This window comes from Mustela nigripes, chromosome 9 (genome assembly GCF_022355385.1).
Source record: "Mustela nigripes isolate SB6536 chromosome 9, MUSNIG.SB6536, whole genome shotgun sequence".
NCBI classification, from domain to species: domain Eukaryota; kingdom Metazoa; phylum Chordata; class Mammalia; order Carnivora; family Mustelidae; genus Mustela; species Mustela nigripes.
In genome coordinates this window covers 19,119,829-19,134,454 of record NC_081565.1, presented here as the reverse complement: position 1 = coordinate 19,134,454, position 14,626 = coordinate 19,119,829, and the positions used below count along the sequence as shown (strand labels likewise).

Sequence of the window (14,626 nt, the reverse complement as noted above, 5' to 3'; positions counted from 1 at the left end):
GCATAAGGCCCAGCCCTTGGTGGGAAGAGCCCCCGCTGTCATATGCAGCATGGCTGGGGGGGCACAGAATGTTGTGGGAACCCAGCATGCGGAGGTTCCTTCTGCAATGAAGTCTGGGAGGGCTTCCTGGAAGGGGCATCTGAACCAGCCCAGAAAGATTTGGAGGTTTGAACACCTGCTCTTCCAGCTGCAAGCCAAGGACTGGGAGGATGTTTGGCAAACGCCGAGGCAGAGCGCCCCGGTAGGAGTTCAGGTAAATGAGGGTGGGGCGGCGGGTGGAGGACTGCAGCAGGTGGTACCAGGCGTGCGGGGCCGCGCATCAGACCTCACCGTGGCCATCTGGAAGGCAAGTTGGGAGGGGGCCGGCCTGGAGGCAGAGAGCAGCAAGTGTGGTGGTCAGCAGGGTGGGGCGGGGGGCTGGGAATAAAGCTAAGGCAGGACACAGCTGGCATTGGTGGGAAGCTCCTGGAGCTTACGAAGGAAGTGCAGTAACAGGGAAAACAGACTCTGGAGTCAGGCATTGTGAGATGGTGCAGGCCAGCCTTTGGGACCTCAGTCTCTCTTCTAGGAAGGGGGCACATGGCAGGGGTCCGGGAGGCTGGCATGTGCCCTCTGTGAGCTGCCATGCTGAGTACTGAGCTCAAGGATTAGTGTCTACTGGGTGCTTGGGAAAGGGTGGCTGGAGTTGCCGTCTGTGACTAGGAGCAGCACTGGAGTGAGTCCCGGCTCCTGCTTTGACAGACACCAATGTGCTGTGTGTCTCTTACCAGCTCTGACCTCAGTTAAGGAGGGGCTTGGCCTGGCAGTCTCTCTGGTCAAAATGCCCAATGGGGGCGCCTGGGTGGCTCAGTGGGTTAAAGCCTCTGCCTTCAGCTCAGGTCATTGTCTCAGGGTCCTGGGATCAAGCCCCAAATCAGGCTCTCTGCTCAGCGGGGAGCCTGCTTCCCCCTCTCTCTGCCTTCCTCTCTGCCTACTTGTGATCTCTGTCAAATAAATAGATGAAATCTTAAAAAAAAAATGCTCAAAGTCCTGACCCAGGCTGCTGGGCAGCATGGAGAAACGGAAACCCCCATGGGGGGTGCCTGCGTGGCTTAGTCGTTAAGTGTCTGGTTTGGCTCGGGTCATGATACCAAGGTCCTGGGATCAAGCCCCACATCAGGTCTCCCGGCTTGGTGGGAAGCCTGCTTCTCTCTTTCCCACTCCCCCTGCCTGTGTTTACCCTCTCACTCTGCCAGGTAAATAAATAAAATCTTAAAAAAAAAAAAAAAAAGAAAAAAAGTAAAAAAACAAACCCCCATAGGAAGGCAGGCCGAGTCTGGAAATGGGCACTCACTAGATCCCCCGAGGGAAGGGTTCGGCTCGTCTTGGAACTTTCTACCCCACAAACTTGAGTCAAGAAACCACACCTCGAGGACACACACACACCACGAATGTGGGCCGCTTTGGGATTTTTTTTTTCTTTTTAAAAAAGATCAATATTCATTCTTCTTCATTTGCCCTCATAACGAAAATAGATTTTTAAACGCATCAAATATACAAATATCACCGATGCATACACGTTCCAGAAAAGCTGAGGTACCCGCTGCTACGAGCTGGGGAGCACGACAGGGGCTGGCCTCCCGGCTGCACAGCGCGGCCCGCAGGGAGCTGCCCACTAGCCAGGTCCCACAGGGATCCCAGAGACAGAGCTGGGGATGTCGGGATGAGCTACAGAGAGGGACCATGGTGGACAGCTTCCGGGTCCCCCGGGGAGTGAGGATCTCTCTTCCCAGCAGGACTCTCTGACCATGGAGAAGCTGGGCACACGTCCTCCTAGGGGCCTGACATCTTGACATTTCAATGGTCCCAAAGTGCTCTACTGGCCACCAGTCACTAGGGGGAAAGTGCCCGGACATCCCTTCCCCAAGATGCCGACTCCAGAGCGGCGGATCCTGGACGAAGAGACTCGTTTGCACCAGAGACCGAGGCCCGAGCCCTTTTTATCTGGCCTTGTGGGTTGAACCAAAGACCAGGAAAACCTCCGTTTCAAAACAAATCTGTCCGTCTGTATATGAAATACGTATTATTAGCCAGAGGTGGACGGTGCAGGACCAGGAGACCCCAAAGATCGCATCTGGGCAGAAGGCAGCCGAGGTCCCAGCTCTTCCTGCAGTGGCCGGGCTCCCAGTAAGTTCCCTCTCCAGACGACCAGGCCAACACTCCTTGCACAGTGGAGACACCCAGCAGGCAAGGCCTGAGCTAGAAGGACACCTCTCAGGAGGGGCCTGTGGGGCCTTCAGCAGTGACTCCAGCCGACCCCCTGCCCGGGGGGCAGCAGCAGCCCGCCCGCCAGCCTGCACCACCCCCCCCAGCCAGTTCTGGGTCTCCTGGGAAGTCAGAAGAGGCAGGAGCCCCGCAGGCTTCGGGTCTGGCGCAGGTCGGCAGACAGGGAGTGGCTCATGTGCTTGGTGGTGGAGCGGATGCCCTCGGCGGCCTGCATGGCTTCTGCGAGTGCCGTGTTGAGCTCCTCCAGGTCCTCCAGGTCCAGCTGGATGGAGCGTCGCTGCCCCCCGGCCACTCGGGAGGGGGTCGAGGGGGGCCAGTCAGCAGGGGCTGAGTGGGCTGAGGAGGTGGAGGTAGGTCCTGGAGGCACGTAGTACCTGAGGAGAGAGGGGTCTGCGTTCACGCACAGCAGCGAGAGCCGAGCAGAGCGCCGGGGTTGGCATGCACCCGTTCTGGCCCCAGCTGGGCCCCGGCCCCTACTTTCAGGGGCTCAGTGTCTGCACCTCTCAAGTGGGAGTAATAAACAGCTCCTTCGAGGATGCAGCAGAGGGATGAAGCATGAGGAGAGCAGTGCCTGACCCGGAACAGGTGCACGACGACGGTCCTTCCTTCTCCCCATTGACTCGGTACGTCTTTATTGATCCTATACTATGTGCCAGCCGCGGAGCCCAGTCCTGCGGTGACACCACTGACCCGCTGGTTCCTGGGGCTTCTAACCTGAGAGCCAGATCGCAGGGACAGCACACGGTCACCCCAGGCTCTCTAGGAATCAGTCCGGCAGCTCCTCACAGGTAAAGGCACTGCCCCACCCAGAGCCGGCACTGCATCCTGGGTCCAGGGGCCAGGCTCAGAGCTAAGTGTTTGCTCTATCAGCACATGGTTTGCTTCTTTGGTGGGCACCATTATGCTTTATGGATGAGCAAGGGAAGATCAGAGGGGCTACGTATGCAGGAGGCTTGCCCCCCAGTGCTAGCTATTCTGGGGAGTTGGCCATAGGATGCTGGCCATGGGACTTTACCCTTCAGGGACTACTGTCCCCCCACCGAAAGGAGCCACAGTTAGCCACCTCCCAGGATCGACCCAACAGGAAAAGCTCCACTGGCTGCCTGGGCACTCACAGTGCCTCTGTCAATGTCAGCTCAGGGTCAGACAGCTGCAAGGGGCGGTGCTCTATTCACACCCAGAGCTCGGTCATCAGCATCCAGTGATGCCCATACATACCATCTGAACCCCATGAATAGGCTTCTTGACTCCTATTCCCTCCTCTGGGGACTAGCTGGTCTAACGACTGGGTTTCTGCACACCCCTAGCTTCTAGGAACTGGATGCCAGCTTGGCCCCAAAGTGCTTCAAAACTCCCCCTAAGGGGGTGCCTGGGTGGCTCAGTGGGTTAAGCTGCTGCCTTCAGCTCAGGTCACGATCTCAGGGTCCTAGGATCGAGTCCTGCATCAGGCTCTCTGCTCGGCAGGGAGCCTGCTTCCCTCTCTTTCTCTCTCTCTGCCTGCCTCTATGTCTGCTTGTGATTTCTCTCTGTCAAATAAATAAATAAAATCTTAAAAAAAACCACACACACAACTCCCCCTAAGGCAGAAGCTACAACCTACCCAGTCCATCAAAACAAAAACCTTTTTTAGCTAGAAAGCCCCTGGTGCAGAGGCTGGAAGACAGACGGCCAGCAGGTGGCAGCACAGGCCCATACATTCCTGAGGGCGCCCTGGCCTGTCACTGAGCATGCTCAGTTTGGCAGAAGACAGCTGGAGAAACCTGAGGGCATCATCAGCCCCAATTTTAGGAGCACTGGAAGTAGTATGGCTCCTGGTCAACTTCTATATACTGTTGGCTTTCCATGCAGTAGTTCGTTTACTCTCTACCACAACCCATTTCACAGAGGGAAACACTGAGGCACAGACTAGGAACAAAGTGACCCCCGGCCAAGGTTATATGGCTCCCACCGACCAGGTATGTTGGGCACTACAGCCCAGGGCCTTTCCCCTTCCCTACGACCGGACCATTTATGGGGATAGCAGCCTGCTTAGGTCTGTCCACAGGTCTGAGCCTGGAAGGACATGGAACAGCCTCAGAAGCGGTGAGTCCCATGCCTACCAGGGGAACTCGGAGCTTTATCCCAGGCCACCAAACTCCAGGCAAAACCTGCCCTTCCCAGTGACAGGAGCATAGGCAGGGGTCTTAGCCCCTGTGCTGGGGGCCTGAGCGTGCAGAACGGCCTCTCGTAGCTGATGGAGGAGAACGTTCCCAGACTCTGCTGAGGGCGGCAAAATGCCCCACTGCAGGCCAGGGTCCTCACGGGCCCAGGGGACTGGCTGGTACTGGTGCCTCTGCTCCCATCAAGCACCAGGGCCCACAGGGACCCCCGCCTCTTGTTGCCACAGACAAAGGCTTCTGACCAAGACTCCCGACAGACTCATTTTCCACTGAGGGACACTGAGGCACAGAACTAGCGGGTGTCCTGTTGCAGCCACCTTTCCTCGTCTGTCTCCTAGGACAGCAGTGCGCAGTAGTGCTGTGGGCTGGGAGGGTGGTGCTGCCCTCTGATCGGGCTGCGAGCTCGCGCCTGCACCGCCCCGCACATTGTGCGCACATCACCCGAGCGCCTGCCCACGTGCCTCGTTTAATCCTTGCACAACCGTCCCTGGTCCAGACTATTACCCCATTTACTAGGTGGGAAAACTGAGGCTCGGAGAAGCAGGCGCTCTACTGAGGCCGTGGCAGCAGCAAGCAGCAGACGGGACTCTGGTGCAGCAACGAGTCTCCAACCTGAACCACTTCTGCCTCCACGGCTCAGGTCCTTTTTCTCCTGCAGATGTTCTGTCCACATCCACAAAGAGGGCGTGTTCCTCCTCTCACAGCCCTGCCCAGTCCTCCTCCACGCTCGGGGCCTCAGACACGGGGGATGTCTTAGAGATGGTCACAGCCAAGAGGGGCCTAAGGACCCACAACCACCAAGAGGCATGTATGCGGCCTCCTGGTTGGGATCCCAGACAGAAGACGTTCCGGTAAAAACTGAAGAAAGCCCAAGAAACTGTGGGCTTTAGTTAAGAGTGAGTTATTACTATTGGCTCGCTATCAAAGGTGCCAGATGAACGTAACAACAAGGGAAACTCTGTGTGTGTGTGTAGGGAGTATATGTAACTCTGTACTATCTGCTCCATTTCTCTTACATCTAAAAATATTCTTAAAAATTAAGCCTATTAAGAAACAGTGAGGGAGCAATTACTTGCTTGCCGGGAAGACCCACGAGGAAATGGGGAGCTTCCCACGTGCTTTCCCTGCGAGCTCAGGGCCCTCTGCCGGCTCCTTCACTGCCGAGTCCCCCCTCACCCCGCCCAACCGACAGGCCAAGCCTCTCCCTGGGAGGCAGGAGCATTTAGGGCTTGTTGAGTGACTATATGAGCGTTCAGCATGTTCTGCTGGTTATAAATCTGCTGGTTAAACACAGGAGTACCAGGTGCCTGGGTTCTCAGCTGCCTGACCCGGGCCTGACTATGATTCCTGCAGCGACTCAGACAGGCAGGGAAGGAAGGAAAGGAAGGTTCTTACACAGTGGCTGATGGAAAAGGCATGACGGGAACAGAGGAGACGTAGGCCAAGGCAGCAGGGGCAGGTGCTGGGGGCGCAGCTGCCAGATACCAGAGTCCTGGAGGTGGCCGGGCCGGCGACCCAGCACGCTTGCTCCACTGCGTGGGGCTGGAGGCTGGGCGTGTGTTTCTCCTGCTGGCTGCCTTGTCTGGCCCTGCGAGGGAGGGACACCAGAGACAACAGTAGGATCACTGGGGAAGATCTAGCCAAGACCGCTCCCCACCCAAGTCCCTGCCCTGTGACAGGTGGACACGGGGCTGGCCATGCTGGGAGCGCTGGGCTTTGAGAAACAAATCTTCTGTCCACTTTGCTCTATCCCACACTGGGAGAGCCACCATCCCAGTGAAATACCCTATGGGCCCACGAACCCCCATAAAGGAGAGCTGGGGGTCTCTTTGGGAGAAGAGAGTGAGTGTCTGTCCCTACACAGTGAGTGTAGGGACAGAGTGAGTGTCTGTCCCTACCTGAGGCGGCTGAGTCTGGGCCATCCGTCGCTGGGGGCAGCCCGACTCGACCACACAGGGGGCACTGCAGGGGATCAGTGGCGGACAGTCCTGGTGGGTCCCTGGTGACACTGCCAGCTGGAAGAGGAGGAAAAGATGTTAGGGGAAGATGAGGTCTGATCACTGGCCTGGAGCCCCCAAGCAGACCTCTGTCAGCACCGAGCTTCCCTTGGGGGCCACTGCAGAGGGGACAAGCTGCCTCCATGACAGCGAGGTCAGCATGTAACAAACCTGGGCTCCTGCTGAGGGCCTTCATGCATTCTGCTATCAAATCCAACAAGCCACGGGGCTGGCTGAGACATCACTCCCATTTTACAGACTGGTGAACTGAGGCTCCTAGAGCTTGAATGATTTGCCACAATGTCCGAGTAGGAAATCGGCAGTGCTATCTGAGCCCAAGCCCGGCTCTCCAGAACGCAGGCCCTGAACCTACGGTCCCTCCTCCACACCGAGACAGGCCCATTGTTCATATGGGAGTGGCCCACAGTGGCCCTCAGGCACCGGGGGGTTTGGGGGGGCAGTCAGTGGAGGCCTACGGGAGCAGGCGGAGGGTGGGCACCTCGTTCTCTTCCCCTACAAATTCTCAACACCTCCCCCAGGTGGAATTCCAGGGTTGGCCCACTTCTTCCAGCCGCACCTCAGTGGGAGGCCTCCCACCCACTGCCCTGGGTTGCAGGCTCCCACCTGTGCCTCCTAGCCCAGCTCAGACCAGTTTTGTCCTTGTCTGCTTAGCCCATGGCCCAGGATGGGATGGTGTTCAATGAGTGAGTGAGTGAGTGAGTGAGTGAATGAATGAATGGAGGAACGAATGAACAGGGAGGCCTGCTGGGACTCGAGCAAAGGCAAAGCAACACAATGGTGAAGGGCCAGAGCTCTGGACTCACAACCACCTGGGTTCAAATCCTGGCTCTACCACTAGTAAGCTGTGTGCCCTTGAGCAGGTTACTTAACCTCTCTGGGCCTCAGTTTCCTCACCCGTAAAATAGGCGTAGGAATAAAATGGACAAAACCCATTTCATAGGGTTGTGAGGATTAATGTTTGTAAATTGCTTAGCATGATGCCCTGCTTCAAGTGGGGGTCTACTAAGGGACAAGCTCCATCATTATCACCATTGCCTGAAAGGGCCTTCGGACCATCTCCAATCCTTTCATTCAGGACGTTGAGGCTGGAGGCTCAGAGATGTTAAGGAAGTTGCCTGAGATCACCCAGCAAGTCAGTGGTGGGACTGGGACTAGAGCCCAGTGCCCATATTCTCCAGCCACTGCTCTCCCCATGACTCTTCCCTGTTGGGTCTGGGGGAAGGAATCAGAGTGGTGAGGATGGAGGGGAGACAGGACAGAATTATCCCGCCTGGGCCCTACTGCCTGCCCCCCCCCCCCCACCTTCTCAGGACTTAGGTCATGCGCATGGTTTCTCCCTGTCCTGGTCAAGGAGCACAGCATTAGGCAGTGGCACCTGGAGACACAGGTGTGAGGACAGGAGACGTCGGGAGGGCTGAGGAGCACCCCCAAATCCTGCTCCCTTGTCCAGGCCCCCGTCTACGCCCTTTCCTAACAGGAGCAGCCGCAGCCTCTACGCACCGACCACTTCCCCAGGTACCATCCCTCACCTGATTCCCGGGTCCTGGCGGGTCGGCACTGGGGACAGGAGACTGAGCCACTGTGTCTTGGGGCCGTCTTGGGGGTCAGAACATGGTACTCCTTGCCTGGGAAGAAACCAGACCGTCCGCTTTGGCATGTTTGGAGAACCGAGGAGGATCGGGGAGGTCCTAAGAAGGCATGAACAAAGCCCAGCTCTGGCAGGCTGGGAAGCAGGCCAGGAGGACAGGAGAAGCGAGGACGAGCAGGGCTGCTTTCCCCAGACCCGCCACTGGCCAGGTGGCATTGGGATGGCTTGGGCACGGGGTGAGCTGGGTCTTCTCCTTGTGCCGTGAGCGGCTATGAAATGGGGACCGTCCCAGTCTGGTTCTCACGGGCGTCCTAAGGGGTGAGTGGGGCCGTGTCTGTGAGGTGCTCCGCCTGGCGTCCAGCACATGGACAGTGCTCCTGGCTGTCAGAAGGTTGGACAGATGCCTGGGTCTTTACCCAGACCTGTCACCTGCTGCCTTGTCCCTCTCTGAGCCTCAAGACAGACCTTCAGAATGTGGCCCGATCAATCCTCTTCTGGCTCCCCGAGTCCCGGCAGGCTTCCCACTTCCTATTCCATGTGTGTTGCCTCGGGGGCCCCCAGACCGGCCCACTGTTCCCACGTCTAACCCCTCAGCTCTGTCTGCTCCGTGGGAGAGGACGTGCGTCTCTCACTTCCTGACACGTCCCCTGCCCTCGGCCCTATGGATCTGAGGTGAACTGACGTCCCCCCCCACAGGCTGCTACGAGTGACAGCCACCTCTGTAATTTACACACCTGATGTCATGGCTCATTTGTTATCGTCTGTTATCCAGTCAGATTCCTGGAAGTCAGAGCTATGTCCGTGTTTGTTTTCAGGTTAAGCACTCTGAAATCCTACTCTGTGTCACCAGAAGTCTTACTATGTACTGGGTGCCTAGTTCAGGAGACACGGGGGCTGATGCCTTGGGGAATCCGACCTGAAGGTGGGCGAGGGGCCAGTGATCTGGCATCCGCCCTGCACACAGCAGAACCCTCTTTGTGACCAACCAGCTAAAGGGGCTCCCCCAGCAGCCAGCATGGGGTCCAGGGCAGGGAGGCATCAGCCTGTTTGCTGGGGGAAAGAATGGACTCACAGAGGAGGCACTTCCTGCAGCTCCCTGTGTCACAGAATTCACAGAAAATGCTCATCTTTCAATGGCCCATGGTGAAAGGGGGAAGGCTTCAGTGATGGGGGTCTTCCCCGGGGGTTGGGCCATGCCCTGCAGCCCACCTGTGTACTGGCCCCAGAAGGAGACCCTGTCTGGCCGCCTGGTGCCACCAGCTCCTTTCATTCTGTCCCGAGTGGATTGGGCGCTGTCCTCGGTGGCCTGGCTCTTTTCAGAGAACCGCTGAGGGGAGGTTGGCTCAGATTCGGAACCTGGGGTAGGAAAAGAGGGGCATTGAAGAGGGACAGGGGATGTGTCACAGAGCTCAGGGAGAGAGCCAACCCTAACTTGAGGCTCTGGGGCTGAGCTTGGGTTTGATCCTGCGTCTGTCCCTTAGTAACATCCGCTGACACATGGGGACCCCTGACCTTGTGCTGATCTCTGGGTTGGACCCACTAGGCCGTGCATGTACCCTCACAGCAATCCCCGGACGGGGACACTGTTACCACTGCAGTTAGCTGTCCCTTTAACTGCACAGAGCAGGTCAATGCCCGGGCCAAAGTCACACAGCCAAGAAGGAGTGAGGTGGGCTGAACCCCACCGCTTGTCCTTCAGGCACTTCCCCTGCACTTCCGGGCTCTGGTGTCTGCATCTGCAGAATATGGGTGATACACCCCCGCCTTGCAGTGAAGATGGAACATGAGGACCACACAAAGCCCTTCTAGAAACCCTTGCGTGCGTGACATTCCATGGCCACCACTGGAAGTGCACTGTACCTCAGACAACTACGAGGGCCTGAAGAACACACACAGAACCTTCTCCAGGTTCCTTCTAAGGCTACTGCTATGGTCCTTGACCACTGAGCTAACGGGCCCAGATGGGAGCCTCCAGACATCGGTCCAGGCCGGTGCTCACTTACTCAGGGACAGCTGCGGCACCTCCCGAGGCACCGAGGAAGACCTGGCTCGCCGTCTTCCTGCGGGCTCCACTCGCTCCCCCACTGCGGGCTCAGCAGACAATCTCTCTGTGGATCTACTAGCAAAAAGGAAAGAGAGGAATGATGTCAGCGGATGCGGTTTCATGCAGACTTTCCAGGTGACCAGCAAGCAAGCCAACCCAGAAGGAAGCACGAAAGTCAAAATCAAAGACTCTGAGTCATGCTCAGAGAAAGCCTCTGTGACCCTCTGTTTCCTCATCTGTCATGAGGGGATACGAACAGCAACTACGGGAAGGATTCATGAGTCAATGTCCATGAAAACCTCAACCCAGTGCCCTCCCATAGGAACACTTAGGAACAAACAGCTGATCACAGAGGACACGCCGAGGAGCGAGCGAGCAGGTGGACATCCTGGGAATGTCTAGCTCTTGACACAGGTGGGGAGTTCAGGTGATACCTTAGACATTTTACGTATCGAATATTACATAGTATAAAACTGTCTGAGGGGGAAAGGGGTGTCAAGCCCCTTGTGTGGAGAGCCCCAGAGGCAGCCAAGTCTCCCTCCTGCTGCTGGCCCCAGCGCACAAGGGTGAGCGTTTGGGGGTCACCCACCTGCCATAGTGGGAGCCCCAGGAAACCGAGGCATCCGCGGGCCGGGCCCGGGCCCGGGTGGGGCGGCCGAGGGTGGACACAGGGCGCGTCGGGCTGCCCTGGGCTGGCTGGTGCAGGCTGTCTTCCAGGCGCAGACGGAGCCGGGAGACCTCTTCCTGCAGCTCTCGGATGGCCTGGCTGGGGTGGGGCCGGGGGGCAGAAATGAAGATAACGATGCCGCAAGCTGCAGCCACCCCGAGGGCTGTTCGGATGCCCCGGGCTTGTCCCTTTCCCAGCCGGCACTGGGTCCAGCTCTGCCCTCGACTGATTTTGGAACTTCCTGGTGCGTTCATTTTTCTTGCTACCTATCTCAACCTCTCTCTGAGCTTGTGTCCCTGCACACTTGGTGGGCAAAGCAGCACATCCTTTGAAGGTCACCCAACCCAGCCCCACCCCATGCAAGGCCTCTGAGTAGCTTTTCTGAAGAATCAGTGGCCCATTGTCAAGATCGCAGGGAGGGTGCAGAATGATGGCGTTGCTGAAGGTCCACTTTAAAATCTGCCTTCTAACTGGCCTGGGCTGCCCTCTATTTTTAAAAAACATTTATTTATTTGATGGAGAGAGAGAGGGAGCACAAGCAGGGACAGTGGCAGGTGAAGTGAGAAGCAGGGAACCTGCCACGCACTTCAATACCAGGACCCTGGGGGATCAGGACCCTAGCCAAAGGCAGATGCTTAATCGACTAGGCCACCAGGCGACCCCCCCTACCCCCCACCAACCTCTGTCTGTAGAAATGCTAACTAACAGCTCAGGCCGGTTTCCTTCCCACCCTTACTTGGCTGTCCCTCCTGGCTTCCCCTGAACATCTCCCAAGTTGTTCAAGCCTGTCTGCTGGTGATAGAAGATACTGGGATGTGAGCAGGCTGGAAGGGCACAGCGCTCTCGACAAGGCTGCTGTGGTCCCCAGGGCCCCCGCAAACGCGGACCAGCCTCTTACAGGCAAGTAGCTCAACGAGGGGCTGGCGTCTATGGGGTAAGTACTGTTTGCGCGTCTTTCCAGCCAGCACCCGTATCTCCGGGTCTCATCTGAGACTCTGACCTCACGGCCAATGGGGCTCCCCCACCACCCTGCACATAAACCCCTACACACAATGCGTCGGCGTCCGGGCTCGGCACAGCCTGGGCTGGTGCCGCGGCTCCATCTCCTGTTTGGGCCAGCTTCTGGGGCAGGGCTCCCCTCAGGGCTCCCTCTTGCTTGGTGGCCCCGGAAAGGAGGCTGAGTGTCTCCAGGCGCCCCCTGCCGCTCTCCCAGGGTGTCTGTGGGAGCGGAGAGCTCTCTAACTGGGCCCCCAGGCAGTGTGCGTCCAGGACAGCCAGGTCTCCTGGCAATCCCCAGGGAGACCTTTGTTGGGGTTTCCAAGGCCAAGAGCAGGGCGTCGGCAAGAGGCAGGGGGGCGGGAGCTCCTGTTACCGGTTCACCCCTGCATGCAGGACTGGAAGGCAACTCTGGGAGGTGAAGGTGGCCCGGTACTCAAAACACTCACTGGGGTGTCGCTTGCCTCCTCCTCTGTGTATTTCCGGCAGGATCTCAGTCTTGCTGACTTCATGCTTTTGTGACTGAGAGCCCGCTGACATTTCAAGTTCATCCTTCTCTGTCAACTTTTTCCCCTGCTGAGTTCCCCATCTCTGTATCAGCATCCAACTGGCTGGCCAGCCAGAAGTCTGACTCATTCAAGACCCTTCTCCCTCCCTGAATGCCCCCAAAGTTAACCAACTCCTAAGTCCTGTGGGCTCAATGCTTACGTCTCTCTTCGAACGCACCCCATTCCCACCTACTGGCCCCATTGTGTCTGTCCTGGGGGAGCGGCTTTCTTGGCGGTCTGCCCGCCTTGCCTCCTCACCCAGCGAGTGGCCAGACAACTCCTTCTAAAACGCGAACCTGACCTTACCATTCTCTTTTAAATCCCCCTCATGGTCCTCAGCTGTACCCATATGCATTTGTGAATATTAAATGAACTTATTTATCTGAGCTGAGCCACTATCCAAACCTCTCACCGTGGTGTTTGAGGCCCTCTGAGGCACCCCCCCAGGCCTCCTGGTATCCCTGTCCACTGCTCAGCGCTCATCACAGCACCCATGCTCAGGGACCCCGCTAAAATGAACTGCCTCTGCCAAGGTGATGGGTGCTCCCTCACCCACAGGCCTTTGCTCATGCTCTTGTCCCTGCCAGGAACTCTTCTCTCTCTCTAACTTCTGGTCTCCGCTGAGATACCCCCTCCTCCAGGAAGCCCGCCCTGAAGCCTCTGACTGGGCCTGATGTCTGTCATTTGTGTTCCCACAGTCCCTGGAGCCTCTGCTGCCACCGCACTTAGACTGGTGAGTGTGACAATGTGTTTTTTTGTTAATCCTACAAGATGGCAAGATTTCCTAGGCCAAAGACTGTCCTGTCTGCTATCATATTCTCAAGGGCTGGTGTACCGCTGACCCACAAGCTGGAACTCCTCTGCCAGGGCCACAGGGACTGCAGCAGGACCCTTATTAAACTCCAGACAGGATGCCCAACACCAGACCTTCACCCGCCTCTGCCAACAGGAAACGTGACAGGCCCATGATGGCACAGGCCCAGGGGCCTCGGACGGGGTCCCAACAGAGCAGCCTTCCCTACATACCTGGAACAGAGATCCCTAATCCAACAAAGGCTTGTGATTGCTTACTAGCCAAAAGCAACTCAAAGGAGAGGTAAGAGGGCTGGCTACCCTACTTTCCCATTTCCGTTCAACCAAGCAAGGAGCAACTCTCTTAGTGGGACAATTGTGCTTGGATTAAAAAGAAGAGAATCGAGGACCAGTCCCTCCTCAATTCATACAATGGCAGCACCAACCGCTAAAAATCCACCTCTAGAAAGAGTAGACTGGCTTGGAAGACAAATACTAGGGGACAGGGACCAGGGTCTTAGCACCAGAAAGGGGCACCCCTAGGTCATTTCCCACTGGCCAGAAAAGTGTCCTCAAAGTCCACATCAGTGAGGTCCCATGGAGTGGCCCTGAGCCGGGAAGCAGGACACCTGGGTCCGAGGGCCCCCACATGGCCACCACTGGATATGATTGCTGAGCGAGGCCTTGCCTCCCCCGGGCACCACTGTTCCGTCTCTGTGCTGGTATGACTTACTCTCTCCCTGTCCTGGTGAGGAGGAAGGTACGGGTGCTCTCTGTGGGTCCGGGGGGCAGAGTGGCAGCCGCAGGGGTCAGGGTGGGTGGGGGGCTGATTGTCGCGTTGCGGGGTAGCTGTTGGGAAACCTGCTTTCGCCCCTCGAACTCTGAGCCAGGGACCGCTAGAAGGCAAAAAGAGAGAGAGCAAGGTGAGTTGACCCAGAGAGGACCCTCGAAGCACGAATTTCTGCCGGTAGGAGGATACGGGCAAAGAGACAGTGATGGCTCAGGTCACAAGTAAAGTTTCCAACGAGGTCACTGGCCCACTGCTCTCAGAACCCGAAGATGTGGTGTTTGCTGAGAGCCTGGAGAGCAAAGCTGGGTCTGCAGAGCTCTTTCTGCCTAGACTTCCCCTGCCATCCACCATTTCAGCATCGGATGTGAGTCTTTGGGAACATTCCCCTGGAAAGCGCTCTTTGCAACTTCATGTGGACCCCCTCACGCTCTGCTGTACATCACCATGTGGGTCCGCGTCGGACTTCAGAGCCCCACCTCCCCCTAAAGTCAGAGTCACACCTTTGCCTGTGTACATGCTTCTGGGAGAGTGTTCAAAACTTGAGCCTCTCAAAGGCGTGGGCAACCAGAGGTTAAACACCACTCAAACACCACTCATCTGGCCCCTGCATTCGAAACAAGGAGCCCTTGGAACGTCAATCAACAGTATAGAAAGGAACAGACTATTGTTACAGGGAACAATGTAGATCAATCTCCCGAGAGAGGCTACGTTAAAAAAAAAAAAAAAAATCCACCCCCAAATCATATGGATCATCCCATT

The 14,626-nt window shown here is 57.1% G+C and overlaps 1 protein-coding gene across 4 annotated transcripts in view; it reads right to left on the bottom strand.

Annotated features, from left to right (window-relative positions):
* Window positions 1–1,410: 1,410 nt before the first annotated feature.
* Window positions 1,411–14,626, bottom strand: part of AKNA (AT-hook transcription factor) — a 50,994-nt gene continuing 37,778 nt past the window's right edge. For 3 of the 4 annotated variants that reach the window (XM_059410972.1, XM_059410971.1, XM_059410970.1), the window contains 8 exons: window positions 13,811–13,973; window positions 10,664–10,840; window positions 10,034–10,149; window positions 9,240–9,386; window positions 7,972–8,067; window positions 6,323–6,439; window positions 5,820–6,012; window positions 1,411–2,639 (listed from right to left, as the gene is read on the bottom strand). In XM_059410972.1, coding sequence (XP_059266955.1) covers window positions 2,375–2,639; window positions 5,820–6,012; window positions 6,323–6,439; window positions 7,972–8,067; window positions 9,240–9,386; window positions 10,034–10,149; window positions 10,664–10,840; window positions 13,811–13,973 — 1,274 coding nt within the window. In that variant the 3' untranslated portion in view covers window positions 1,411–2,374. The remainder of the gene's footprint in view (window positions 2,640–5,819; window positions 6,013–6,322; window positions 6,440–7,971; window positions 8,068–9,239; window positions 9,387–10,033; window positions 10,150–10,663; window positions 10,841–13,810; window positions 13,974–14,626) is intronic. The other variant, XM_059410973.1, reaches the window with a different exon arrangement.